This window comes from Parus major, chromosome 2 (genome assembly GCF_001522545.3).
Source record: "Parus major isolate Abel chromosome 2, Parus_major1.1, whole genome shotgun sequence".
Classification (NCBI taxonomy): Eukaryota; Metazoa; Chordata; class Aves; order Passeriformes; family Paridae; genus Parus; species Parus major.
In genome coordinates, this window is record NC_031769.1 from 18,981,894 (window position 1) to 19,009,191 (window position 27,298).

General features: G+C 36.9%; 1 protein-coding gene across 1 annotated transcript in view; it reads right to left on the minus strand.

Moving 5' to 3' along the window:
* MALRD1 (MAM and LDL receptor class A domain containing 1) overlaps window positions 1–27,298 on the minus strand; it is a 240,390-nt gene that overhangs the window by 13,204 nt on the left and 199,888 nt on the right. Inside the window, exons 36-37 of the mRNA XM_033511660.1 lie at window positions 439–515; window positions 256–346 (exon numbers count right to left, since the gene is read on the minus strand). Coding sequence (XP_033367551.1) covers window positions 256–346; window positions 439–515 — 168 coding nt within the window. The remainder of the gene's footprint in view (window positions 1–255; window positions 347–438; window positions 516–27,298) is intronic.

Sequence of the window (27,298 nt, forward strand, 5' to 3'; positions counted from 1 at the left end):
TGAATTTTATAATTTAAGAATACTCATACAATGCAACAATCAAAACATTCTAGGCAATCAAGCCGTTGCTCATTGTTTCCAGACTGGGGTCCACTAAGGTCAGCTTTTGTTGCAAAGTTACGTTTTCTGCTTAGTGTTGCATATGAACACAGACTGTGGGGAGATTTAAAAGCTGAAACCAATGAGCCTGGGCAGTTGGCCATTGCTCTATGCCACATTTGTGTCTGCTGTATGTAAAATAAAAGTTTGACTTACGTTTCTGGCACTTTCTTCTTCAAAAGAAAATACAAGGCAGCAGCTGTAATTTTAATCAGTAAGAAACCGATACCCAATCCAATCCAAATATCTGAAAAATCAGAGCAATCAAACACAGAAATAAGTAAAATGAATGACTCAAAGAATGAATTGAAAGGTACTACTTTCTTTTTACAGACCTACCATTTTGTAGAAGACTTGGAGGCTGAGGAGGCTTAGCTCTTATGTGGCAACGGTTTCCTTTCCATCCTTTTCCACATCTGTGAATAAAACAAGAACTTTTGAAGAAAGGAGGAGAAAGGATCATAAACAGTGATGAGTGCAGAGGAAATGCCAAAGTTTTGAGCACCTTTGCCAGTGAGTAAAGCTTATCAACGAATCACAAAGAGCAGCATCAAAGTTAATATAATGAAGTCTAAGTGAGAAATACACAAAGCAAACTAAGAAGAGAAAAGAAATAAAACTAAGTTCAAAGATTAGAATTGGCTTCCTTGTCCATAATGCCATCATATTGTTTTCTCACAGCAAAAGAAATTTGACTAATTTCCATGTATCCTCCATGTGAGGGTTAAATACATTTCTGAGTTGAGGAACTGGGACCCTACTATAGATAAAGACACACAATTAGAATATGAAAAAGATGTTTTTCTCTTGTCACCTAATTTTTCTCTCTTGTTTTTCCATTTTTTTTTGCAAAAATGATACTTCTCCAATGAATACTTTGTCAAAACCAAAGGTACACTTGACTGCAGCCATGCAAAATTATTCCAAAGTTTCCGTTTGCTAAAATCCTGTCTTGATTTGATGTGATCAAAATGTAAAATATCTGGCATAAGCTTTGCTGTTTTGATTTACACCTGCTGCTTAATGGTTAATCACATTCACCAGAAAGGTCTATATCATCTGTCACTTTGATTTGCCTCAATTAACCTTTTGTCTACTTGCTTTTACTGTGGCCTTCTCTCTCCATCAGAATGAGGGACCCTGGACACCTGGGTAAGGGTCAGCTGCATTTGCTGAGACACAGTTTGGGGAATCTCAAAGTGGCTGCAGCAGAAAAGGTCATTAGGGGGATGGCCACATACTGACATCTTAATTTCAGGCACCCTACCTGATGGTTGAACCCCATCCTGAGTGTATTGATGGAATGACTTCTACCAGCTTCCCAATTATATGCATGGCTGGTGATTTATGAGCTTCATAAATTTTAAAGTTTTTTTAGAAGGGAATATGAGAGAGAAGTGATGGTAGTAGTCCAGTTTCAGTCCTAGCAACATCAAATGCATGGAAAATTCTTTTCACTTATGATTTCTTTCTTTACAGTTTCACAAACTAATAATGTGGTCTGGAATGCATACTGAGATTCTTTCTAACTAACACCACAGTGTTTTTCCATAGTCACCGCTTTTTAAGATGTAAATTTGAAATTGTTGTTTTCTCTCCTTAAATATACAGTGTGAAGCCTCACATGTATACATATATATAATTAAAATCTTTATATTAGGGTTCTTTAATTTGAACATGTGAGAGAGGACTTCATGCTATTTGCCATAGTTTAGCACAAGGTATTGCCACATGCCTTACCCTAGCAGCTGCACACAGAGTTAACCAGGCATTGCAGAAGGGCAGAAGTACTTCATATTCCCAGAAAATAACTTAGGGGTGGTGGATGTAAAGAGAGGAAGGGAGGAGTGATAGGAGCAGCAAGAACCTGTAGCTGCAATGATAATTAGAACCCTTAAAGGATCAGGGCATGTCAGAAACCAGATCAATATCCCAGTTTCAGACATGACAGGAAGGTGACTTCACTGAAGACCAAAAGAGACTGATGCACAATTTGTTGGAATTCATTGTCTGATTGAAAAATTCTGAGCTGAGACTATGCCAGAAGGGAAGTACCAGCCCTACTCAAAGACAGTGGGTTGAGAAAGATTACATTTAACCCATTTACACTACAGATGGGTTTTCTGTGGTTAAAGGGTTACCTTGTTCAAGGTTAGTAATTGATATACTAATGAATCCTAGCTTTAGAAACTGGAGCCAATGACGTATTCTAACATCCTAAGTTTAAGGAAAAAATGGTATCATTTCAGCTGACAACTCTGGCTGAGCTGGAGACCCATTGTATTCATTGACTGAAAATACCTGGTCTCTTCAATCCTTCTTCTCCTTCAGCATACTACAAAAGAAATCATGTTATTCATAAACTGCTCATTTATGCAGACTGATGATATTATAAAAATGTCACATTTCAGCTGGGCTCATACCAAGCTTTGTGGATCCATGTAGAAACATTGCAATCTGATGGTAATCACCCATCAAAAGAATTTTCTGATTGCTCTCAATTGTATAATTTTCTTTCTCCCTGTTTGCCAGATATTCTGATGAACTAGATATGCTTTTAACCAAAATTGGCCGATTTCTTGTCACTGCAGAACTTACTTGACTGTAAAAGAAGGAATAAGAAAACAGATTTGCAGCTGTGCACAAGCACTACTCAGAGTGGCAATGAGAGGTGCCATTTGCTGGTTTGGAGGCACCAGGACATAACTCACCTCAGAGCTGCAAAGAGGTAGTTCTCATAAAGCAGCTGTGTGTACTGGTAGGACTGTAGGAAAGTTCTACTACACAGAAATATCTAAATAGATCTTCATATGTTGTGTTTCCATTTATTGATGGAGTATTTCCACAGATTCATGCTATGTTTGAATTGTGGATAAAAATGTTAAGTATCTTTTAGTTTATCTTCCTATACCCACAGGTTTTGTGATCAACTACTAGCTCCCTTGGCTTGGCCATTCATTCTTCTTCAAATCTCTGAATGCTACATGACACATAACACTTAGGAGTCTGATGTCAGACTATCAAGGTGTAATTTTGGCCATTGAAATGATTTTCTACTGTGTCCATCTATGTTGTTACTATAAGTGTCACTGACATTGGCCGAGGGAAAAAAAAAAGGGTTAAAAATGGATTAAAGTAGAGCAAAGATAACATCTCTGAAACTTGGTAATTTATATAGACAAATTAAAAAACAAATAGATGGGAAAAATGTTTTAAAGCATTAAGCATGGGGACTATTTTATAGGGAGAGAGAGGAGTCAAGGCAAAATAGATGAAGATAGTAAAGACACCATAGCTAATCCTTAAAGACCAGGATGGAAAAGGAATGCTAAAAAAAAAAATTAACAGTGAGTGTATGAGTTTGTTAAGTGCTCCCACATGTATCTTCACACATTAATTTATTTGTTATTTTTTAACTGTGACAGGAGATCTTAGCTATCATCTCTGCCACTGAGGTAAAATATAAGAGTGTCAGAAAAATCTGGGTTACAACATAGAGATTCATACAACCCTTTATAAGTTTTGTTTTTTCATTACTAACAAAACTCCATCTTCTCAAGTAAAAAGAAAAAAAGACAAGAGAAAGTAAGAGTTACAGCTAGTTTAGAAGCCTGCAACTTTCAGTGAGGCTCCAAGAAAAACACGGGAAAGTTGCTCATTAATATCCTTGGCTCTCAGCTGATATAAACATTGCCTCTGGCTTTTAATGAAGCCAGGCATTTCTGTTCCCAGAATAGAGGGAAACTTTTCTTAAATATTCAAAACATTCTTCTTTCATAAATGTCTCACAAGATCTTTTTTCTTTTATATCTATCATCTCTAGAAACTCTAGTTGATTACAGTGATAGCTGTGGTGGAGAAATCACTCTGTAACTTGAGAGGAGAAGATAGAATAAGATTTCTGGCACCAATATCTGCCAATAATTTAGATTAGAGAAGAAGAGAAGGTAACAGTTATAGACCATGAAGATAAATAAAATAGAAATGGTTTTATTTATAAATAATTATTATTAATTATTTTTACGAAATACAATTATTTATAAATAATTTTATATATATATATATATATATATATAAATTTTATTATAAGTGCTCCAGTTATTTCACTCAACTAGAAAGCTGAGGGGTACTTTCCAAACAATCAAATATTTTAGGCATGGTCTTCTATAGGATAGTTGGAGGTTTTGCTAAGAAATGCAGAATGACAATCTTTCACAGTCTTTGAAAATGCTGTACCACTATACATTATTTTATATTTAACAAAATCCAGAAACTATTGCAGGCAATAACCAATCAATCCAACTAGTTGGTCAGAAGCTATGCAAAATTTATATGACAATTTATATGAGTCTATCATCCTTAAGAAATGGGATACATGTACCCCCTTCTCTGAGTCTGACTCATGGCCTTCTGCCTGTGCAGTCCTTTGCAGCTGTGTAAGCTGGGTGTTGAAATGGTGTTCCCATCCATTGATATTTCCTGTAGACTTCACACTCTGTCAAATACATGCAGTGCTAGGCAGTTGATAAAAAACTGGAAGAATCCCTCTTTTCCTTGAGGAATAAAATAAAAATATTGGAGAAAAACGGTGGCAAGGGCAATCATAGTATTAGTTTACAGTGATTTTGAGGAGATGGATGAGGTTTCCCTAGGTGTTTGTACTGAAGGTGCAAAATACACAATCCTATGCTTTTGCAATCACAAAAAACTACTCTCAACCCTCAGACTTGGTCCTTTGACCAAGTTACTGCAAACTTGTATCAGCGAATAATAGTAATATTACCAGACATCTTTATAGGAAATGAAGTCAAACTTGGCCTTTGTACTGTGCAATCCTTGAGACAATCAATCCTGAAGTGAACTTTAATTACTCTAACAGCACCAGGTCAGAGCAGCCTTTGCATGCACCCAAGAGATGACTCCCTTGAAGTCCAGATAATGAAGGAGAGCACTCTCAACTACCCATTCTCTGCTGAACACGGGCTGCACTTCTGGGAACTTGATAAGTTGCTTCTTCCCAGTCATGATTACTTTTCTCTCTGATGAGAGCAGCCAGGGATATGCCAATGCTGTTGTGGTGTAAGGACCTTAAGGTGTACAGATAACCATGTCTTCTGGGCTATGTGTTAAATCTTCACTAACAGGGTAGTGGGAAATTTGAAGAGCTTCCTTAATAATCCTCTTCTGCTATTTTATTTTTAAGACGGACAGTTCTGAAAAGACTCTGAATTTATCTCTTGAGCCATGAAGCTGAAATTCTGCAGTATTTATGTACAATTAATTTCCCTGGACTAATGACATCCTGGCTAATTAGCAGCACCTCATTTTACACAAGTCTTAAGCTTATCTGAAATACAGGTATTGCCATCACAATCCATTTAGACAGGAAACTCCTCCTAGTTGAAACAGGAGGAGCAACAGAGAAAGACAGAAGAAATAGCACTTGAGTACTTCCATCCCAGTGCACATCCTAATCTATTCTGCCTGACAAAACGTCTTCTGCAAGTTCTTATAGAAAAGTCACTGTGGAAGGGAGAATGTTGACCCTTCAGATTTGCTTCCAGGATTTCCAATTCATTATTCCCCATATACATATCGGTAGTGCACAGGAAAGAACTTAGCATTGCCTCTTTTGCTGCATCCCGCGCCTGCAGTTGTGGCTCATTTTCACTTGGAATGAAAAATAAAAACCAGACAGGGTGTCCATTGTTTTCATTGATGTTCAGTCAGGGCAGGTTTAATTTATAAGAAGATGCCTGGCTAATACACTGTTTCATTTCAGAATATCAAAGCACACCTCCTTTTCCTATTTTTATCTGAAAAAATTGTTATACAGAAAATCAAATCTGTTCTGCCTCGTGCACGTTCAGAAGGAGCAAAAGTTATTCAGCCAACTATTCAGTGTACATGGTATTAATAGTATGCAGATTAATATGTGGATGATTTTAGCTGTATATTCTTCTGAACATGACTGTATACTGTGAAATATCCTTTAGAGAATGTTCTTATGAATCTGCTACAGTGCAGTGAGCCAGTACCTTCTGTGTGAGCTCAGCTTTGCCATTGCCATGTTTCTGATGCATTTGCTGTTTATGATACATTACATGGAGAACATTACAGGTGTGTGCTGACATTGTCTGGGAGCTGTGCCATGCCCACACGCTGGACAGCTGCTGTACTGCAGTGCAGGATGCTCCAGGAGCAGCATCAGATGATACAGGGGAAAAAAGCCCACCAAAACCACAACTCTAGTTCCTTGCAGAAAACAGAATTCCCATCTCTTTGCTATATCAGTGTAGAAGTTTATCTGCTCACTAGTCTTTGCAACCAATATTATGCAAATGAAGCTTCACTAGACTCTTGATGAAAACAGCAACTTTTCATTCCATTATGAAGGAAGAAGCAAACTCCACTTCAGCAAAGTAGTTATCCTTTTGCACACATATTCCGAAGATCCTCAGGTGCTGTAAACTCCCAGTAGCAAAGAAAGGAACAAGGAATAAGAGAGGAACAATAACTCCCCAAAAATGGTCATAAAAGAAAGCTGACTAAACTTCTGAATGGAATTATGTGACCATGTATGATAACAAAGGCCTGGAATTTGAGGACCTAGATACAACTTCTTTCTGAAAACTGTTAAAGTTCATAAGTGGCAAATATAAATGAATCAACATGAAGGAGAACAATATGAGGTATAAACAGATTATAAAAGAACTATAAGTACTCTGAGAAAAGATCTGTGCATGCTCATAGATTATTCAAGGGAAGTAATGACTTACTTTGTATCATAAAATCATGCAGTGTGCATAATGAGTAAAATAGGAGACTTTAGAGATTACAGTGATTAAAGTCATATGGTAGAGACTGAAAAGATCAGATTTCATTTACACAGAAGATGAGTGAGAGCAGATATGCTGAAGGTAAACAACGTGATATATGGTAAATGGAAGAAAAATTGTGCGTTGCTGTCTATCTTCTAGAACATTCAATCAAACGGAAAGGAAATACATCTTAAACTAATAATAAGGGACCTATTTGTCACACAGTTCTTAACTGACCTGAGGGAGTCCTTGCCCCACAGCAAGTCTTAAAAGCCAAGAACTTAATGATAGGTAGTAGAGAGAGCTCCTTAAATCAGAGAATGAAATTCTCTAGAGATTGCAGAGCTCAATGTGATAACGATGGCAATTTGGAAGGAAATTCATATATTGGCATCATTAGCATTTCCATGTATCTTTTCTCCAGCGTGTGCTAGGAGCTACTCCCAGGTCCCTAGCAGGACACACTGGTTACTCACTGCTCACAGCCACAATGAGAGGATCTAATTACAGCTGAGTTGAATAGGAAAACTGCTGTAAGGAAGGATGAGGTCAGTGTATCTAATTGCTTTTTACAAAGATACACAATGAAACTAGGGTAACCAGTTTAAGGGTTTAGAGGGGGGAGTTAATTCTTGTGACATTAAGCACCTGAAAAGGAGGTACCTAGAGACATTTTGGACAAACTTAGACTATGTGAAATAAAGTGACCAATCCTCACTGGGTCCTTTACCATTGTCCTTTACCAGTGTCACAATGAACAATTCTGACTAAATAGGAATGCTTAGCTTTTTCACAGCTAGGCAAGAGGAAAAACACCTTAATGTTTGCTGTGAAATGTTGAAACAGAAAATAAGCAACTTCTGGTCTTAGAATAAGAGCATGAAAGTGGGATTTACACCATGGACAGCTGAGAACTTCTGTTAGGTGCAGGTAAACATGTGGAGAAGGGTAAATTCTTTCCCTAATGCCTATCATTTTGAACAGCAAGGTTAGAAAATTTCAGAGGAAATATTTCTTCACTAAAATTAGCTGATACATGAAAAGGCTTATATTTCACAGAGAATTTGAATTTAAACTTTAAAGAAATTCTGTCAGTGCTTGAAATTTGCCTGATCTGCCTGATTTCTTTCTGGCTCCTAACCTAAACACCCCAGAACAAAGTAAATTTTTGAAGGTATTCTTATGAGAATTACACTGATCTGAAAAAAAAAAAATTAATTTATTGTTTCCATAAATTCTTTCTGCTTCAGGCTGATATCTGATAAACTTGACATGACAGAGTTTTTTTCAGGGTGTTTAATCCTATCATAAGGAAATTGAGACTTATATGGAAATTATTTGCTGTGTCATTTGCTTTTGTGCCTTTACTTTTTGATGAAATAGGCTCCAGCAGAATTCATTGAAGGTTGGTATATGACATGCACTGCTTTATGGCACAGATTTATTCAGCTACAGCAATGAAGCAGAAGTATGTGTTCACAACAGATGGTCAGACCTGAAATCTACCATTTAAACAATTACTCTTTCTTATGCTACCTTTTCCCACCTTCTTAAATAATAGTTTTCTGATAACAGATTTTTCACTATTATATCACTGAGTTAAAAGCTCCAATGGGACAAATCGTGAAGCTATTCCTGGCACTGAAGAAAGAATTTGGTGCTAAATTCAGTAGGTAAATGACTATTCACTTAGCTAGATAATAAACAAATTCAAAAACTTAAGATTTCTTAAGGAAGAAAAAAAAAGTGCTTTTTAAAATGAAATTTTCTCTAGGACAAAACCAACATTTCAATCCTACTTTACTTAAAGGTCCGACCACCAGCAAACACGTTGTTTAATTCTAACTGATGCTGGCATGGACATCCACACAACAGAGAAAGAAACACCTTGAAACAAGGTAAGAGGTACACTGATCACTGGTGACTGGAGATAAGAGTCCAAATTACAGCTGAGTCCTGAGTTTCAGCCCACTGCTTCTGGAGCTGTGCTTTTCAGAAAGTGACCCTCGGAATAAATGACTTTTTCCATAAAATAGCCTTGTGGTTTTAAGCCTGGATACCAGTGAAAATTAGTCATTTTGTGAACTAGGATCAAAGCATGGCATGCTGTGAGCACCGGGCTGGCACCTTGCTGCTGGGGGAAGTTTGGTGCAAGTGCTCCAAGCGATGTGCTCAGCATGTAGAGCATTTCACTAGTGAGAAAAGCAACTAATCTACACCTTCCTGCATCATAAGGAACCTTGGAGATTGAAGCATTAAACATTACCATTTGCCATATGAGGAGAACCTACCCAAGAGTCAGTGTCAGTACAGCAGCACCTAAACTGTCAAAGCAATATAAAAAAAGTTCACTGAAGAGATACACCTTAGCTTAAATCAGCTGAAGAAAAGAAGCAGTCCTTCATGCCAGCATGCCTATGCATCTTGTTTCCCAGATATTCCTCCTTTTTTTCTTTTTGACAAATCTCACTTGCCTTTCCTTCTTTGACCCTCTTATATTTCTATTTTTCCCTCCTTCCCTTTTGCTCTTTGTGGGAGGTGCATTTGGAGCTGATCTTTGATTTGCTCTTGGAGAACATTTCAAATAAGGAAAGAATGTAGAGAGAAAGAGGGCAAGAAGAGAAAGAGATAGAGAAACAAAACCTCTAGAAAACATGTTTTACATGTCTTTGTCTTAAATATAGACCTTAGCTGCAACTTTTAGAGGGCTGAATAAAGATTAAGGAACAACCTGACAGAAAGTCTGGCTGTGCAGCTGTATTGACAGCTGGCAGCGAAATTATTTTGCTTTCAAAACCAGCACTGACTTCACATTTAAGCAAGATTAGGAAATAATGCAATAAATCATAAAAGAGACCAGTTAATTTCACAGAAAAAAAGCTTTTTGCTAAAATTACAATTCTGTGATAGAACAGATAGGTTACTCTATAAGTAGAAAATCTGATAAAAAATCCAAATATATTTATAGTGGTTGTATCTTACTACAGAGCCCATCATTTTATTGCTTTGTTTTTGCTAGATTGTGCATTGGGATTTTTTTTTTTTTACTTTTTGTTAGTTAGTTTATTTATATTAGTTTTGGTTTTGTTTGTTAATTTTTTGTTTGTTTCTTTTGAGGGTTTTTTTGGGATGTTGTTTTTTTGGTAGGGTGTTGTCTTTTGGTTTTTAATGTTTGGTCTTATTGTTTTTAATCAATGATACTAACTAACAGTACTACATACTCACTACATTATTATCTGCACTATAGTTAAGTTATTTCAATCAGTTCATGTATCTGCTTTTCACTGCAGTTTACCCTCTGAATAGCTTTCATGTGATTGAATCTACAATTTCCAGGTGAAATTAAATAGTTATTTTAAAAGCTCATGCCATGGAAGTGTTTTGACTATATTAAACTACACATTTGGCACAAATGATATAAAAAAGTTTAAAAATTATTTTCTTTTTTTTTTCTGCTTCCCCTTTTCAGCATTGGTTCAGTCCTTTTATCAGCTGAAAATGTTGGCTTTAACCAGAGCCTGCCAACATCAGGCATTGCTCCTGGCAGGTGGATTGTTGTATATATTGGAGATTATAAATCATTTTGTCATTCTGAGACAGTCGTAAATTTATCTGCTTGCACAGGGGAAAACACTGTACAATAACATCTAATTCTGCTTCTCACTGTTGTACAAGGGAGGTGCACAAGCATAGGCTAAGATTACATCAACACAAATATATTCTTTAAAATGTTTTGCTTGTATTTTAAACGTGTGCTTGTATTTTAAATGTGTGCTTATATAAAAACAAACAAACAAACTCAAACCAAACAAAAAAGACACAAAATTTCTCTTTTGCCTACCATCTATGTACCAGAGAAACAGTGGTTTACTCTCTGAATTGCACACAACCCAGAAAGACTTAAGTTCTTCAGTGTTCTACACATGACATCGTGGCTCATGGAAAATTATGCAGGGAGGTTGTCTCTGCATAATTTGCAGGTATTAGAGATGAATTTCACAGATGCTTGGGGAATTCTCTCTCTAGTTTCTTGTTACCAAGTTAAATTTATGAAATCTTCAGAGGAATGACCTTTAAACAATTTATGAGAACCTAAGACACTTTAGACGCAATAAAAATAATTTCATCACAACCTTTCTTCCAGCTTCACATTCTCTTAGCGTTGTTATGGTTACAGAGTCAAGACTTGAGAATTTAGGAGAAGCTGGAACTGAGGATTCCCATACAATTTCAATTCAAACCCTCAGGTATGCCTGTTCAAGCACATATTTAATTGGAAGATAACAAACTTGCCATGAACCTCCCTCCCAAATCTGAAGCTTTAATTCTAGTATTTAGCATTGCAACATGATTCTAATCATGGCATACTGCAGAGGTAATTCACAATATCTAATAAAAAAAGAAGAAAAAAGCAAGCAGATAAAAACCCAATTGTTATTACTAACAGCTAAATCATCTGTTCTGCTCTTCATATTTAAACCTTCAAACTTCTGCACTTACTGATACACTATTTGTTGATATGAAATTTGAACTCCAAGTGCATTCTTGAAACTTTTATTGAGGAAAATAGGTCTAAATGTGGCTTATTTGAATTAATTTAATAGAAGAGTTAATTTCAACTGTTATACCTGGCATTTTGATGATTTGATGAAATCACTCCTGTGATTCATGTGTCACATATTTGTAATAACATATGGTGAGCTATAGCTAATGATAGAAGAATTTCTAACAGCGTTCCAGCATCCATTCAGCAAAGTCTCTTCTTGTTTACAGCCATGGAATATGCAGTACAGATGAAGAAATGAGAACTATTCCCCTGATGTTAGCACTACTGTGAAATGAATCTCTGAACGTAAAACAATTCTGAGCAGCCTTTATGCTCCTTTGCATTTACTGCCAGGCAGAACAAAAGCCTAGTTAGCCTGCATTGCTGGTCAGCAGCTCTGACAGAGGCAATACCCAAAAACCTGTAAAGTCCAAGAATCCTTGCTATGTTCTGTTTTTCTACTGATGATTTTATGTCAGCAGCTGGGACAAGGTGGCAGGAAGCCATGACAAACATTCTGTATCAATAAGGGGCAGATTTACATTTTGTAAAGCCACAGGACTGAGGTGCTTATATAAGCTGAAGTCAGCTTTTATGTAGCTGAAAAAGTGATTTCATTAACCCACTTCTCCTCATCTAAGGACATTGCAGTTTTTCATCTATTTAGAATAAAAAGTGTATATTTTTTCCTTCAGAATCCGTAGCAGATGATATATTTTTTTTACTGCTGTTGAACAGGCTTTTACAAAGCTGGTACAATGCCCTGCCTTTATTCTTCAACATCAAATATATGAAAACCATGACCAGATAACTTACTTTCAAATATACTTTTAAAGAATGAGAATAAGAAATATATCATATTGGTGCACATCAGTTCCCTTTTTTCTTTTAGAGTAAATAAATTAATAATGTATTATATTGTTACATATATGTTCTCAAACATAACCTGAGGTAATCAACTCTCTAATGTGGAAAAGGAGACTGAATTTATTTGCACATGATAGTTTGCTACCTTTTGAGTGAAGTTCGATATTGATATTTTCAATTTCTTTTGCTAGGCTTTTTTTTTTTTTTTTACTAGAAAGATTTCTTGCAGCAGTTTTATTGGCACTGTTAATGTAAAGACAACAATAAAACAAAGTTTATCCTTCTTTTTGTAAGGTACTTGATGATCAGCTACTTTACAGTTTCCAGTTCTGTCATCTAATTTTCCTGTCCACTTTTTTCTGTCCTTTTTCTTGTCTTGGGAAATAGTATAAATGTTAGAGTTCAGTAGTCTATGGTACCCTTTTTCTCTATCCAAAACTAGTATAGTGTAGCTTTTTTGGTTACATTGTGATACTAAGCACAACTCACCATTGGAACTACATCTGGACCCAGCCTACTAAAGCCCAGAATATATATTGTGGGCACCAGGTACTCATAGAGACCTGTGAAATAGTGATAGGATAATGCAAGGCTAATTTGTTGTCCATTTTTGCCATTTTATCCAAGACAATCAATGCTTGATTTTCATATTGAAATTCTGCAGATCTCAGCTTATTTTTTTCCAAATGCAATTATGCATATTAAGTTTCAGCTTTATGTTAAATTCATTTAATTAATGTGATAGCTTTGGTTGAATCTCCTGATGGAGGAAAGGGGCTTTTTTTTTTCTGGGAAACTACTGACCAGCCAGATGAGAGATGGGGAGAAGAGCAGAGGCTGCAGATGAAATCACACTGGGCAGGACAGGGAAGCACTGGAAAGTTGCTGGCCTGTGGTTCACCTAAAAAGGCTGAGAAACAACAGTAAGGGCAGGAGAGAGGCAAGAGGATGAGCCAGGGACAGAGCCAAGGGGATGTTTCTTTGGGACAGAAAGAGGAGCAGAGCTTGCAGTTACTCAGAAAATGTCTGATTTTACTGCAGCAAATAGGGAGGTGAGAACAGATATGTGAGGAAAAGTAGGCAAGGGGACAGCTCTGAGTAAATGTTCTTATTTCTACTTTATTGTCCCTAGTCACACTGAGCCTTCTCAATTTGTGTTCCAATTCAGATTCCAGTAAAAGCTGGCTTTTAGTTTAAAAGCCTTTTTGTGTTTAGTCTGGGCATGTCCACTTTTAAGACAGAGCATTTTGCAAGTACATCTTATGGGATCAAAAACTAACACAACGATATTATTAGGGGAAAAAAAAAAGCCAATATTTTTTTTTTTGCCCTTGGCCTGAATTCAGCCTCAGGGTAGGTCACAATATATTCCAACCTTGCCAGCCACAGAAATAAAGTTTCCTTTAGGAAGTTCCATCTTTTGGGGGTGACAATATGGTAAAACTTCCAGTAAAAATGATTGGCTAAGGTAGCAGCTGTGTCTGCAGGTGTTTTCCCATGCACAAGTACAAGAGGAGACATGCTGTTGTCTCAGTTGCTGTGAAGCTGCAGGAGTCTGAGCCTGCTTCTGCTTCTGCTTGTCTAAAAAGGTGGAAAGCAGAGGAAAACATGCTGCACGATGGACTTGCTTTGTGAGCCAATGTTTGGGACTTACTTTCTAAAATATTTTTTTTAATATACAACACAAGTGATAAAAACCTGCATTTTCATTGTTTTCTAAATAATAACTTTATCTAAGATTTTAATATCTTTAAATATTAGATTGTATATTGTGATTATTAGCAAATGGAATAAAAATATATTTTGCTTTTTTTGTGGATTTAATAATGCTTAGTTTTTAATGTGCTTCCACCCATTCATAGTCTCAAAAAATTACTTTTCTCGTGTCCTTATGATTTCTTCCACTTTTAGCCTATTTCTTCAAGATCTCTATGGTACTCTCAACATTCTCACATGAGAACATTGACAAGGCTTAGCATTATGTCATGGGGTGTGTGTTGGAAAATACATGCAGGGCAAAGTGGATAGATAACTATTGAGGCTATGCTGCCATTTTGCTTTAAAGACAGCAGAGAATTAAAAAAAAACAAACCAGGTTCTCAGGTAATTCTTTAGTAACTATTTTTTCAAAAAAGTTCTAGAGATCATCTCGGACATCTCTCTCTCATATCAAGATTAGTCAAATTTGATAGACCAGCTAAATATGGACTTAGGTGGAAAGAATCATGTTCTGACAAATAGAATAGCAGTATTTGCACTAACTTTGTTTCCTTAGCATATCAGGATAAAAATCAGTTTAAAAATAATGATTTTTTTGTGACCAGTGTGTACTAAGACTTGTGTGTTCCATACAGACATAACATTTTCTCATAAGCCATTACATCTGAAAACACTAAGGGAAGGCTCAGCAGCTACTTCCTATAAATTCCAGAGAGCAGCCCTGTGCCAGAACTGTATATTGATGAATGGCACAAGAGGAAATCTTGATGAACAAACATGCTTTTAGTGTAGCCAGCTGACATAATACACTGTGGCTTCCTTCCTTCCTCCTGTCCTCCATCCCCTCTTGCCCTCCCTCCCTTCCCTGAAAATTAGTTGTCAAAAATCTTATAGTCAGGCTCACCCCAGGGGAAACTGAAAGGAAAAACAATATCTGTTTCCTTCTCTCAGCTCTTACACATAAGGAACCATACTGGGACAAAATAATATTTTATAAGTATTTGCACCTCTGTCATGTTGTTGTTGTTAATGTGCTACCTTCAACTTAATTTTTAGCTCTTTAGGTAATCTGTATCCACATCTATGTTTGGCATTGCCCTATTTCCATTATTAATTAAACACATCTCTTGGTTATTTCAATGGTGTGTGGCAGCATGGAGAGACCATGGGATCTGTAGTCAGATCTTTGCCCCATTCTCCCCTTGCGTCTCTAAGGGACAAGGTGATTTTCCCTAAGATAAGGACACCAGGTTTGTGTTGCAGGAGGAACTCTCTGGATGCTTGAACAATGAATGATTCCAGAGTGGGAAAGCTGTGATGACTGTGGTTGGCTTTGGTGTATAAAGTGCTGCTGGAGACTGGGCCAGCTGGTCTCATGAGGTCATAGGCATCTTCCAGGTAGATCCCATGGTGGCAGGGACTCAATTTCGAGTAAAAGTGCTAAGATCCAGACAAATACAGAGACAAAATTCTAAAGAAACTACATAGGTGCTTTGTTGCCTTTTAACTGTGCATGCTTCACAGCCAGAGACTGAAACCTGTCTGTTTGTAGGTGAACCTGCTCCCAGTATCACCCTTCAGACTTGCTTGTGATATATACTGCACTGGCAACATTTAGAGACTGTATTAGCAATAAACCTAATCATAATCATTCACATAATCAGCATCACACTTCTTGTGCCTGATTGAATCGTTTCTCTGTAACTCTGGCACAAGGTCTTAGAAATGTTTTAAAACCACTCACAGTTCCACCAGTTTAGAAACAAATCTACATATGTGTGTATATATATATACAGAGAGGTTTCTCTGCTACACTGCCTGATCCCTGTGTGTCCTTCTCCTGAGCTTAACTAAGCCAATGAGTACAGAAAGCTCAGCTCTTTGCTCAGGCTGACCTCATGAAAAGTTAAATTAATTGACTTGAAGGACAGTGAATAATTTCCATTTGAGAGTAAAAGCTATTTGAAATGGTTCAGAGAACAAATGTTGGCTCGGGTCTCAAGCATACACATACCCCTGCCACCCACCTCCCCTGGCTTTTTTAATAAACTCTAAAATGATTTGGCAGAATAGAAAGCCAAAAACTGAACTCTAATCTTAATTGCATTAAAATAAACAAACAAAAACCCCAAATAAATAAAATACAATTATTTGTTTTTTACCCGCTTATCATAAGTAAGGTTTTTAAGTGACAGTACTTAAAGTACCTTTTGGGATGCTGTACAGCAATTCTCAAAGTTAGATTTACATATATATAGATATTTATATATATATATTATATATATAATATAAGTAAATAAAACATAAATTGCTTATAACATTTTATGGATATATAGATTTTCTGCTTTAAGCAGTTAGTTATGGCAGACTTCCATTATAAGGAATTTAATTCATGTGCTTTTTCTGAAATATCCAGGAGCAAAAGAAAAGTTTATAATCCTATATTATGTTCCCAGGTTTACTTTGAAGGCAAACTGTTAAACAGGTATATAACCCCTAACATTGTAGCAGTTAGGATTTCTGAAGATGGAAGAGTAAAAGTGCCTTCCATCAATAAGAGTTTACAGATTACAATATTTTCTGAGACTCTTCACTTGATTTCAACTGGAATTCCAACAAAAAAGTATTTTCCCTAATATTTTATATTTAGGACAGAAGTTAAATACCACATGACTACTTTGTAGGATATTTCCAGAGAAGGTCTTATGAAGAAAAAATGTGAGGAAGAAAGGCCAATTTACCAACCAAAAGCCAAAATAATGAGTTGTTCTAAATGCACACAATAAAGAACACCCATATCACCGGTTTCACATAATAGAGATTTGGCTTCTAATACTTCCAAAAAAAAAAGAAAGTACCACGTTGGATCTGAAGTAACCTAAATAGCAAAACATAAAACTACGGCAAAACAAGATTATGGCAAAGAATAAAACTGAATCAGCTATGTTAAGGGGTGCAAGAAAAATACAATAATTTTAAATAAGTGAAATCCTTTCATAAAGATTATAGAAATGATTCTTTGAATATTCAAAAAAATTCAAACACAGACCGTGTGCTTGAAAGACTGGGCTTTGTCACAGATTTCATGTTAGAGCTCAAAAAAAGTCAGGGTGCGTAAGCTACAGTGTTGTAGTTTATACAGGTCAATAAATGTCTGACTCTGTGAAGGACTGTTTAGAAACAAATTCAAAAGTAAAAGGAGAAATTAGATCCAGGGTATTATTAAAAACTCTTCAAACCTAACACAAACCAATTGAAAAAAGTTCTATTTCAAAGTATTTACTTTTGGTAAGACATGATCAAAAAGCTACCTAATTTATGAAGTCAACATTGGTGTAAGGCTGACTGGCTTTTCACTTTACATTTACAGATGGAGAGAAGAATATTTACATCAGCAAAAGAATTGGTTCTTTTATTGTTGCTGTGTTACTCAATACTAAAAACTTTTTTAAGTATTTAAGAATGAATGGAAAATAAAAGGCTTGTGGAACCAACATATTGACAAGAGTGGAAACAGGATTTGTTGCAGGCGTATACCTATTGTAGAACCTGTATTAACAGCAGTGCAAACTAAAGGATCCTCTCAGTTTTATAAACTGAGAACTGAATATTGTTTGGTTTCTTTTTATTTTACCACTGGAATTTTGCCAATACCTCAGACTATCAGTCTTTTCTTGAAGGTTTAAGGGTTAACTTGAGATCCACACTTGGTGTTCATGCACTTGGCAGTCTTGTGAATAAACCTTTATGTGATTTTATTTATCTTTGAGGTTAATTATTTTTTCCTGAGCTTGTCCCAGTGCAGTTCCGTTCCAACTCTTCTTTTATTTCTTCCTCAAGAAAGAGACTTTGAGAACTTACTTTCCATGAGGATTCAATAAAAGCAGCCTTCCTGTTGCTCTGGTCACCCACACAGCAAAAAGGAAGTTAAACTGTTTGCTGACATATCTCTTATGGTTTGGGTCTGAGCCTTTGCTCTTGAGCCTGCTGCCAAAGTCTGACTTGCACAGACAATACTTTGTGGGTGGTGACTTCACTGGGAATCCAGAGCCAAGAATTGGAGAAATGTCCTGTGTGCCATATCTGTGGTGGTTAGGAATGCATTACCGGATCCACACTTTTAAAGTTACAGCAGATGTACTTATTTTGTGGTAACTTGCAGTGGAAGAAAGTCATTCTCTGGCCCCTAAACTCCTGCTTAGTTAATCATAAGGAAGGTCAGTAAATGCAGTGTTTTTCTCATGACATTTTATAAACATAGGGTTTCAAAGTGAATGTGGATGGAAAGGCAAATAATCCTTCTATTCCTTATGATCTGCATATAATTGTGGTTTGCCTGGACTGGCTGAAAGCTTAGCCTAATTATTTGGAAAGATTGGAACTGTTTAGAGAGCTATTCTATCTGCATCAATTCCTAACTTACCCTTGCTTTCTTTGGAAAATACAGATGAATTTTGATACATTCACTGATAACAGATATATAAAGTCTATCCTAGATCAAGATGTGGTATTTCTATTAATATCATTGATATATTTCTACAAGGAATTTAATTCATAGTCATCTCTAAGGGAGCAGAAATGAACACATAAACCAGCATTTACATAAAAGAAGTAAGTAGATATTAGACAGAAAGATATTGATTGCTGTTTGGTATATCTAATTTATTCCTGCATATATGTGACATTATGAGCAAAAAAGTAAAAGCCTCATTTAAAGTTGAGTACTGATTCCAGACAGAATAAATCATTCCAGTTTTGCTTTAGTATGTGACTGAAAATAATATTTACTGAATATTCTTAACTAGAGTCTACTCACAAAACAGAGCACTTCACAAATAGTCCTGCAGAATCTATTAATCAAATTATTATGTACATTTATCATTGCCTTATTCTGGCACAGGTCTTCCAGAAGCGTCAGTAACATTGAAAAATAAATAGCAACACTAGTACTGATAATTAATTTGAGTTTTCAATTTTTTTTATCAAGTACACAAGAAAATCCAAGTCTTCTGCAAAGAACATATTATGCTTTCACAATTATTAATTTTTTTTTTTTTCCAGACACTGTTTGAGAATTAGAAATCTCTAAGTATGCAGAAACTTAACATATGATTAGTTACTTAAAATTTACCACTGTAGATCCTGTGTTTGTTATTATATCTGTGTCTGATTTCATCAATGCAAATAAAAATCCAGAGTCCCTCTCATGAAGAGCTTGAAACAAGCACACTAAAAGTTCTGGAGGAGATATAGCACTATTATAAGATTGTTACTGATGAAGTCATAGTTGAAAAAAGTGAACTTTGTTAGTATTAAAGTGATATTTTATCAAAAAGCCTCTTGAAAGTAAGTGGGATATGGGTTTTAGAATTGCTTGCATGCTTTAGAAGACTTTGTGTTAGGGAAGCTGCACATCCTAAGCTCAGAAATCCTCAATTCCAGACTTGCACAATTATTCTCAGGACTGCCAGGCTTCATAAATCTGTGTCTGAAATTGCTGCTTGAACTGCCCTAAGAATAGCAACAGCAAAAAAAAAATATTTCCATGTGGCTTCTTTGTTGCAGAAGAGTGAAATTGGTCATAAGGAATGCACACACTTGGCACTGCTCTGAATACTTAGCTTCAATAACTTTTTAAACGCCTAAAAAAAAAAAGGTGGTTTACAGTTTCTCTGAGTTTCCTGTTTCACTAATGCTACATGTTTTGGTTTTGTGTGGCAATGTTTTGGAAGTGGGGGGGACTACAGGGATGGCTACTGTGAGAAGCTGCCAGCATCTTCCCTTGTCCAACAGAGAAAATGCCAGCTGGCTCCGAGACCGACCTGCTGCTGGCAAAGGCTGAGCCCATCAGGGATTTTCCCAAAGTCAAGGTCTGTTTTGCCCGTGATGGTAACTGGTGAGTGATGTGTCCCTGTCCTCATCTCAACCCAGGAGCCTTTCACTGCATTTTCTCTCCCCTGTCCAGCTGAGAAGGAGAGTGATAGAGTGGCTTTGGTGGGCATCTGGTGTTCTGCCAGCGTCAACTCGCTGCACTGCACCACAATATGGGCCACGTACAGGAGTCTTCTGGCACCTTTTGTGTTTTGGTAACGTTAGAGAGGAGACTCTTATGGGATATTGGATGGAAATACTTTGTATCAAGGACTACATTAAGAAGACAAAAAAATTGTTTATTCATATTTTGAAAAATTACTCCATCTCCTCAGAACTTCTCCCCTTCATCACGTAACGTATACATGTCCCTGATGTGTTTGTGCAGTGATATGCCAGGCTTGTATGGAAAGAAAGAGTCTAAGAATAAATACAAGTATTCTTCTTTTCTACATATTCCAGAGATTTTGGCTTGGCCAGATGGGTTATTCTCTGTCAAAAATACTTATGTAGACAATTACATAATGTCTACATTAATACATTAGAATTGTCTAAAATACATTAGACAATTATGACTAGATAGCACTTTTCAGAATATTTTATAAAATTTCTGCTTTTCACCAGAAAACTTTAAAATGCTTTTATTCTAGTTAAAAAATTATTCCTTTCCTTCACAATTTAAGCAAGAATAACGCTAAAAGCAAGAATAACGCTATAATAACACTAATAAGGACATTAAAGTTCTGGAGCAAGTCCAGAGAAGAGCAATGAAGCTGTTGAAAGATCTGCAGCCTCAGTCTGATGAGGAGAGGCTGAGGGAGCTGGGCATGTTCAGCCTGGAGAAAAGAAGGTTCAGGAGAGACCTTATTGCTCTCTAAAACTACCTGAAAGGAGATTGTAACCACGTGAGGGTTGGCTTCTTCTCCTGAGTAAAAAGTGACAGGACAAGAGGAAACAGCCTCAATTTCACCAGGAGAGTTTTAGAGTGGATATTAGGAAAATATTTTTCACTGAAAGGGTGATCAGGCATTGGAACAGGTTGCCCAGGGAAGTGGTGAAACCACTATTTCTACAAGTGTTCAAAGAAATTATGTGGATGTGCCATTTAGGGACATGGTTGTGCAGAAATGTGGTGGCACTGGTTTATGGTTGGATTCAGTGACCTTGGAGATCTTCTCTAGGCTTAACCTTTCTATGATTCTGTGATTCTACTCTCATTTTCAGTAACATGTCCTTGAAGGGGAAAGATGAAAGGAGAAAAAGTGATCAACCTTCTAACCAAACTTTAATTCCATCATGTGGTATTTAGCAAAGTCTAAAGAAATTGGGATTTATAGAACTAGGGCAAAATCTGCCTGTCCTTTAGAGAAATATCCTTTATATCATCTAAATTGAATGCGAATTGTTCTTCTGCCAGTTCCAAGGAAAAAGAAGGAGGTATAAATGAATGAGTTTAGCCCATAATATTAACTAAAGTTTGGTTGGGTTTGGGGGGGTTGTTTGTTTCATGGTGGTTTTGTTTGTTTGTTTTCTTTATTTTCTCAAAGACCTCATGAACTGTAAAGTACTTTCTTAGGCCAACCTAAAAAGGGGAAAGCTCAATTTTGATTAATATTGCAGCACATGTGCACTTCTGAAATATCAACAGAGCTTTGAATCTTGCAGTCTAGCCTGCCTGAAGAAATTCATTGTACAGTTCACTGCTGTGCATTTTTTGTGACTTCTTGTACGTTCTTCATAGATGTGAGAAGATATATTCAAATAAAGATAATCTTGAACATTTACCAAACCATTTGTTCCATCTTTTGCATGCCAATATCAGCTGTGAGGACTTAATACTACTGGAACAAAGTGAGTAATTAAAAAACAAGGGCAGAGACTGAAGAAAAAAAGTTGTAAAAGCCGCTCAAATGTCAAAGGCAAGATTTTCATCCCATGCTTTGATTCTTTGGATTTATGAGGAAATCATATACCTAATTCCTTCCTGTGCTCAGTCCTGGTTTCATGAACATTTGGAAAGAATTTATTTTGCAAGAGAAAACTACTTTCTGTTCAATTAGTAAAACAAGTTTTGTCTAATTGTACTCTACACTTTGACAAGAGTGCAGACCTGTTAGAACAAAATCTATTACTATTTTACTGCACTGGGCATGGGATAGGTTATACTCTCTGTTTGAGCAACCAGTATTTGAAACTTATTCAAATTATACTTGCTAAATAAGAAATTGTAGATGGAGTTGGAATCAATTATGAGGGCTAGGGAAGCAGGGTCAATATTTAACATTTGATGCAGTCAGGAAAAGGGAGAAGAGAAAAAAAAGAAGAATCCTCTCTGCAGCTGCTTTTGAAGACTATTGGCCTAAAAACTCTGTAGTCATTCAAGCAAGGAGGGTCAATTCTGCATTAGCTGAGATGCATGATGAAAATTTGGGCAAAAAAATTTGAGTGAGATATGATGGGTAAGAATGCATCTTAAAAGGAAAAGTCAGGAAAGAGCATTCAAGGTACAAATACAACTTGTACCATTAGAAGTGCAGAGTGTAGAAAAGCAGAGCAGTTCAGGGTGATTAAAGAAAGGGCTTTCTGAGGGACTTTTTCACAAGACTAAAATTCAAGGGACATTGACCTTCTACTACGTATAAGACTGCACAGAGAAAGTTGATTATTGTTTCACCATCTTTTTCAAATGCACACTGGTTCTACCATATAAAACCTTGAACAGACAAAAATAAAATATGGCATGGTACATTGTTTTGGTCCCATTCTGACACTTATTAAAATCTTACTCTCTGAGAGGTTTCAATGAAAATACAAATAAATATATATCTTTAAAAAGATAAGAAAGAGTAATTTGATAATATACCAATGTCTATATTGTATTTAAATGCACAGTTGTGTTGTATGGTTCTATCTTGAAATGAGGTGTGCACAGTTCTGTCGCACTATGATTTTTGTAGATCAGAGTAAAATAAACAGTATATCACAAACTCTTTAGGTTACAAAAACTTTTATCCTGTTGTCTGTAGTAGCAGCCCACTGAAATTAATTTTAAGGGTAGAAAGTTTTAGACAGCTGTAGAAGAATTATGCACATATACACACATACATATATATATAGTTAATGGTATTGGCTGCACAGCTGTATGTTCATTTTTAGCTTTCCCCTACTATCTTATGATCTGTCAGATAAAAAGTTCTCAGCTGCATCCATTAAGTACAACACTCTCAATATGTGGGTTTTATAGTGCTGATCAAAGTGACTTTACTGATAGCATGAGGAAGTTTATAAGTGAAAAAAATTTGATGACAGCTATTAAAGCGCTAGAACCTTAATAACAAGTAGCTTAGCTGTTGTGTAGCCTCTTAAATTGTGTTCTGCCAAATCATCTCACATTAAATTCTAAAAACCAGAGAGGCAGGAAGATAATACTTGTGAATTTATATGATTATGTAAACATTATATTTTCCACACACTAAAATATTAACAAGTTTTTGGATATGTTTCTTCCATTTTCCTATGTATCTAAAAAATTTACATTAATGAAATATTGCTTTGTAAAAGATAAAGAATAAAGAATAAAGAAAAGCATGGGAAATAAAACTTTTCTTCCCATCTGTTGAAATCTGTTAATAACTCCTAACAGTTAAATTTTGACATTTATTTGATAGACTACAATATAAATCAAACCATGCACTTTAATTTAGCTGAAAATGAGTAAAAATCAGTTGACTGCAAAATAATACTTAAAATCTAGAAATGAAGCCCCCAGAAGAGTAATAACTATTTTTAAATTGGAATTCTGCTCTGTGAAAAGGAAGCACTGGGATATTTGACTCTATGTACCACTGCTTTAAAAATGTTTTGTTCAGCTTCTTGTTGTGCAAAGCTGCACTGTCTGTTGCTTGCATAGGAAACTCAAGCATGTAAGTACTGCATAACACAGGCTCCATTTTACTGTAGGTAGTCAACTTGTTAGCTCCATTTTACAATCTTAAGGAATTTTCTTTAATTTGCACAACTTTTGCCACCAAACTCAGTGGAGCAGACATTTCATCAGTGGAAAATTCAATAGTTAATAAGGATGAATGGAAAAAAAGATTAAAGTAAGAAATGGAAAAGTTCTAACTGGAAACAAGAAACTCATGAAGCAATAAAAATAATTTTCTAATATAGTAGGTTAATGACCCAGAGCTCAAACACATTTAATCTTACAATTTAGACAATCCTTACTGTATAACCTCACCTAGCACTTATATTAAAGAAGCCATTGTCACACATTGTTGGCTCCAATATTGTTTTCTTTTCCAACAAAGGCACTTGTTGAGGTTAGCCTAGGTGCAATGCATGTGTTTATACACAACTGAAATATTCCTCTACCCAAGGAGTTTATACTGCTGCCAAGGTACCCTAAGTATGTACAGAACTAGAGTTAAAAATGACACCTTGGGCTTGGTGACAGCTCTTTCTCTCTGACCACAGAGAGAATTATCATGGTTTTGACTTTCATGTGGCTGCCCAGAGGGTGACATAAGGCACAGTTTAGTTCAGCATTTCTATGAAGCCATATGATAATTTGTTATCTATATCTTATAGTACAAAAACATGCATACTGCAAATAAAATATCAAGCATTCTGGTGAGTTAGTTTTCTCATCCTCAGGGAAGCAATTTGTGGTGGGCTGACTCTGGCTGGATTCCAGGTGCACACCAAAGCCACTCTATAACTCCCTTCCACAACTGGACAGGAGAGAGAAAACATAACAAAAAAGTTCACAAGCTGAGATAAGGGCAGGGAGAGATCACTCACCTGTTACCATCAAGGGTAAAACAGACTTGTCTTGGGGAAATTAGTTGAATTTATTACCAATCAAAATCAGAGCAGGACAATGGGACATAAAACAAATCTTAAAAACAACTTTCCCAAACTCCAACCCCCCTCACTGGGCTCTTTCTCCTCCTCCTCTAGTGGTGCAGGGAGGTGGGGAATGACCATATAATCAGTTCATCACAGGTTGTTTCTGACATTGCTCAGGGAGAGAAGCTCTTCCTCTGCTCCACTGAGGGATCCATCCCACTGGAGACAATTCTCCACTACCTTCTCCAGCCTGGGTTCCCATGGGCTACAGCTCTTCAGGAACTGCTCCAGCATGGGTCCCTTTCTTTGGGGTACAGTCCTTCAAGAACAGACTGCTCCAGAATAGGTCCTTCTCTTCATGCAATTACATCTTTGCAATAACTTTTTTATTCCTCTTAAATATGTCATCACATCTTCTCTGGTTGCCTCAGCCTTGGCCAGTGGTGGGTCCGTCCTGGAGCTGCCATTGGCTCTGTCAGAGATGGGGGAATCTTCCAGCAGCTTTTCACAGAAGCCCCACCTGTTGCCCCCCTCCTAACTACCAAAATCTGGTTGCACAAACTCAATACACAGTTAGTTTAAACCCAAACCATTCTCACCTCCATAATTTAAACTATAACAAGCAAAATCTCAGCCTTACTGAATTCTGAAGCCTAGCTTGAAGATTGATGTTTCATTGGGCTTGCATGGCAAGGTTTTGGCATCTGCTGGATGGGGCTACAGGTGTGGTTTCTGTGAGAAACTTCCAGAAGCTTCCCCCATGTTCAGTGGAGGCAATGCCAGCTGGCTGCAGGATGGACCTGAACTGGCCAAAGCCCAGCACATAAAACATTGTGGCTGCCCCAGTGATGAACTTACTGCAACCCTCATTCCTCATCCCCTGTTCTGCCAGAGGTAAGGAGGCAGAGAAAATGAGAAATCGCAAAATAAATTTGGTTGGAAAAGACATCTGAGATCAAGTCCAACCTATAACTTAGACCTCCATTTCAACTGGACTGTGACACTAAGTGCCACATCCAGTCTTTCCTTAAACATCTGGAGGGGTACTGACTCCACCACCTCCCTGGGCAGGCCATCCCAATATCTAATCACCCCTTCTGTGAACAATTTACTCCTAATGCCCAGCCTGAAGCTCCCCTAGAACAGCATAAGGCTATGTTCTCTTGTCATACTACAGAGTTAACCTAGTTTTCTTGGAGTTGAGTCTGGGAATAAGGGAGGGGTTCGGCGTAGCCATTTTAAAATCTAGTTTTTATTTCTGATTGCTCTATTCAGATGTGATTGGTAATAAATTAGAATAATTTATGTAAGTGAAGTCTGGTTTGCCTGTGATGGCAATTTCTCCGTGACCTCTCCCAGTCCTTATCTCCATGCACAAACTTCTCATTATATTTTTCCTCCCCTGTCCAACTGAGGAAGGGAGAGATAGAGAGGCTTTGGTGGCCATCTGGCACCCAGCCAGGGTCAACCCACCACAGACATTTATTCCTGCAGTAACTCTGGTGTTGAGATCCATAGTGTAATTCTTGCATGAGCCACATCACCTTGATATACTCCAGAGGACATTTTAAAGTTCATTTATGTCTTACAATCTGATACACATTTTTAATGAAATATATTTTCGTGCATTGAAAATATGACTTTCACACCAGATGCAGGCAAAATTATTTTGGCTTAAAGGTAAGTGTACTTTCTCCCCAAAGGACATACAAGTCTCTGTATGGGAACAGCACATAGTTACTGCTTCCCACTTAGAGATTTAGCCTAGTATCTGATTAGAGCAATAGCAAACATGAAAAGCTCCTTCCAAGCACTGAGAAAAATCCTCAGTGTTTGTATGTGTTTAAAATTAAAGTGCATGGAGCTTTCCAGATCAGTCAACACAGCAAAAGCTGGCTAGAAAAGTTCAAAAGTTCTTAATTTAGTAGATTTTGCTGCTTTTAGGAAATCCTTTAACCACCTAGCAACCACACAAAAGGTATAATTCTCTGAGACTTAAATTCTCACTGACTGAACAAGAGGAAAAATTGCAAACATGCAAGAGAGCTTGATGACGTTATGACACCAGTGTGTCTAGTGGGTCAGACTGAGTAGGACAAATGTCAGGACGTGGTTGGTACAGAACACAAGATGTATGTCCTTTCTACGTGATTTACACAATAGCACAGGTCCTCAAATACAGACCTCCACCATCCCATCTTTCCTGACATCCTCAGCCCAGACCTATCTGTATCAGAGTACTCACTTTAGTCACACTTCACAATTCTTGTCATCGTGCTGCATGATAGACCTGTTTTCCAGAAGTCTCCCTTACAGCTTTTGTGACACATTCTGCACTGCATTAGGTGTATCCAGCCAGCAGCCTCCAGGTGCCTCCTACAGAGAGGACTCTAACTCTGAGCTGATTGTCATTCCAGACAACAAAGTCTGATATGCAGACATGCAGGTGTAGTCTTAGGGAGTGAAAATGCTGGTTTTCATTCCAAATACTGCTTCTTACTTTCACTTAAACCCAGGAAGA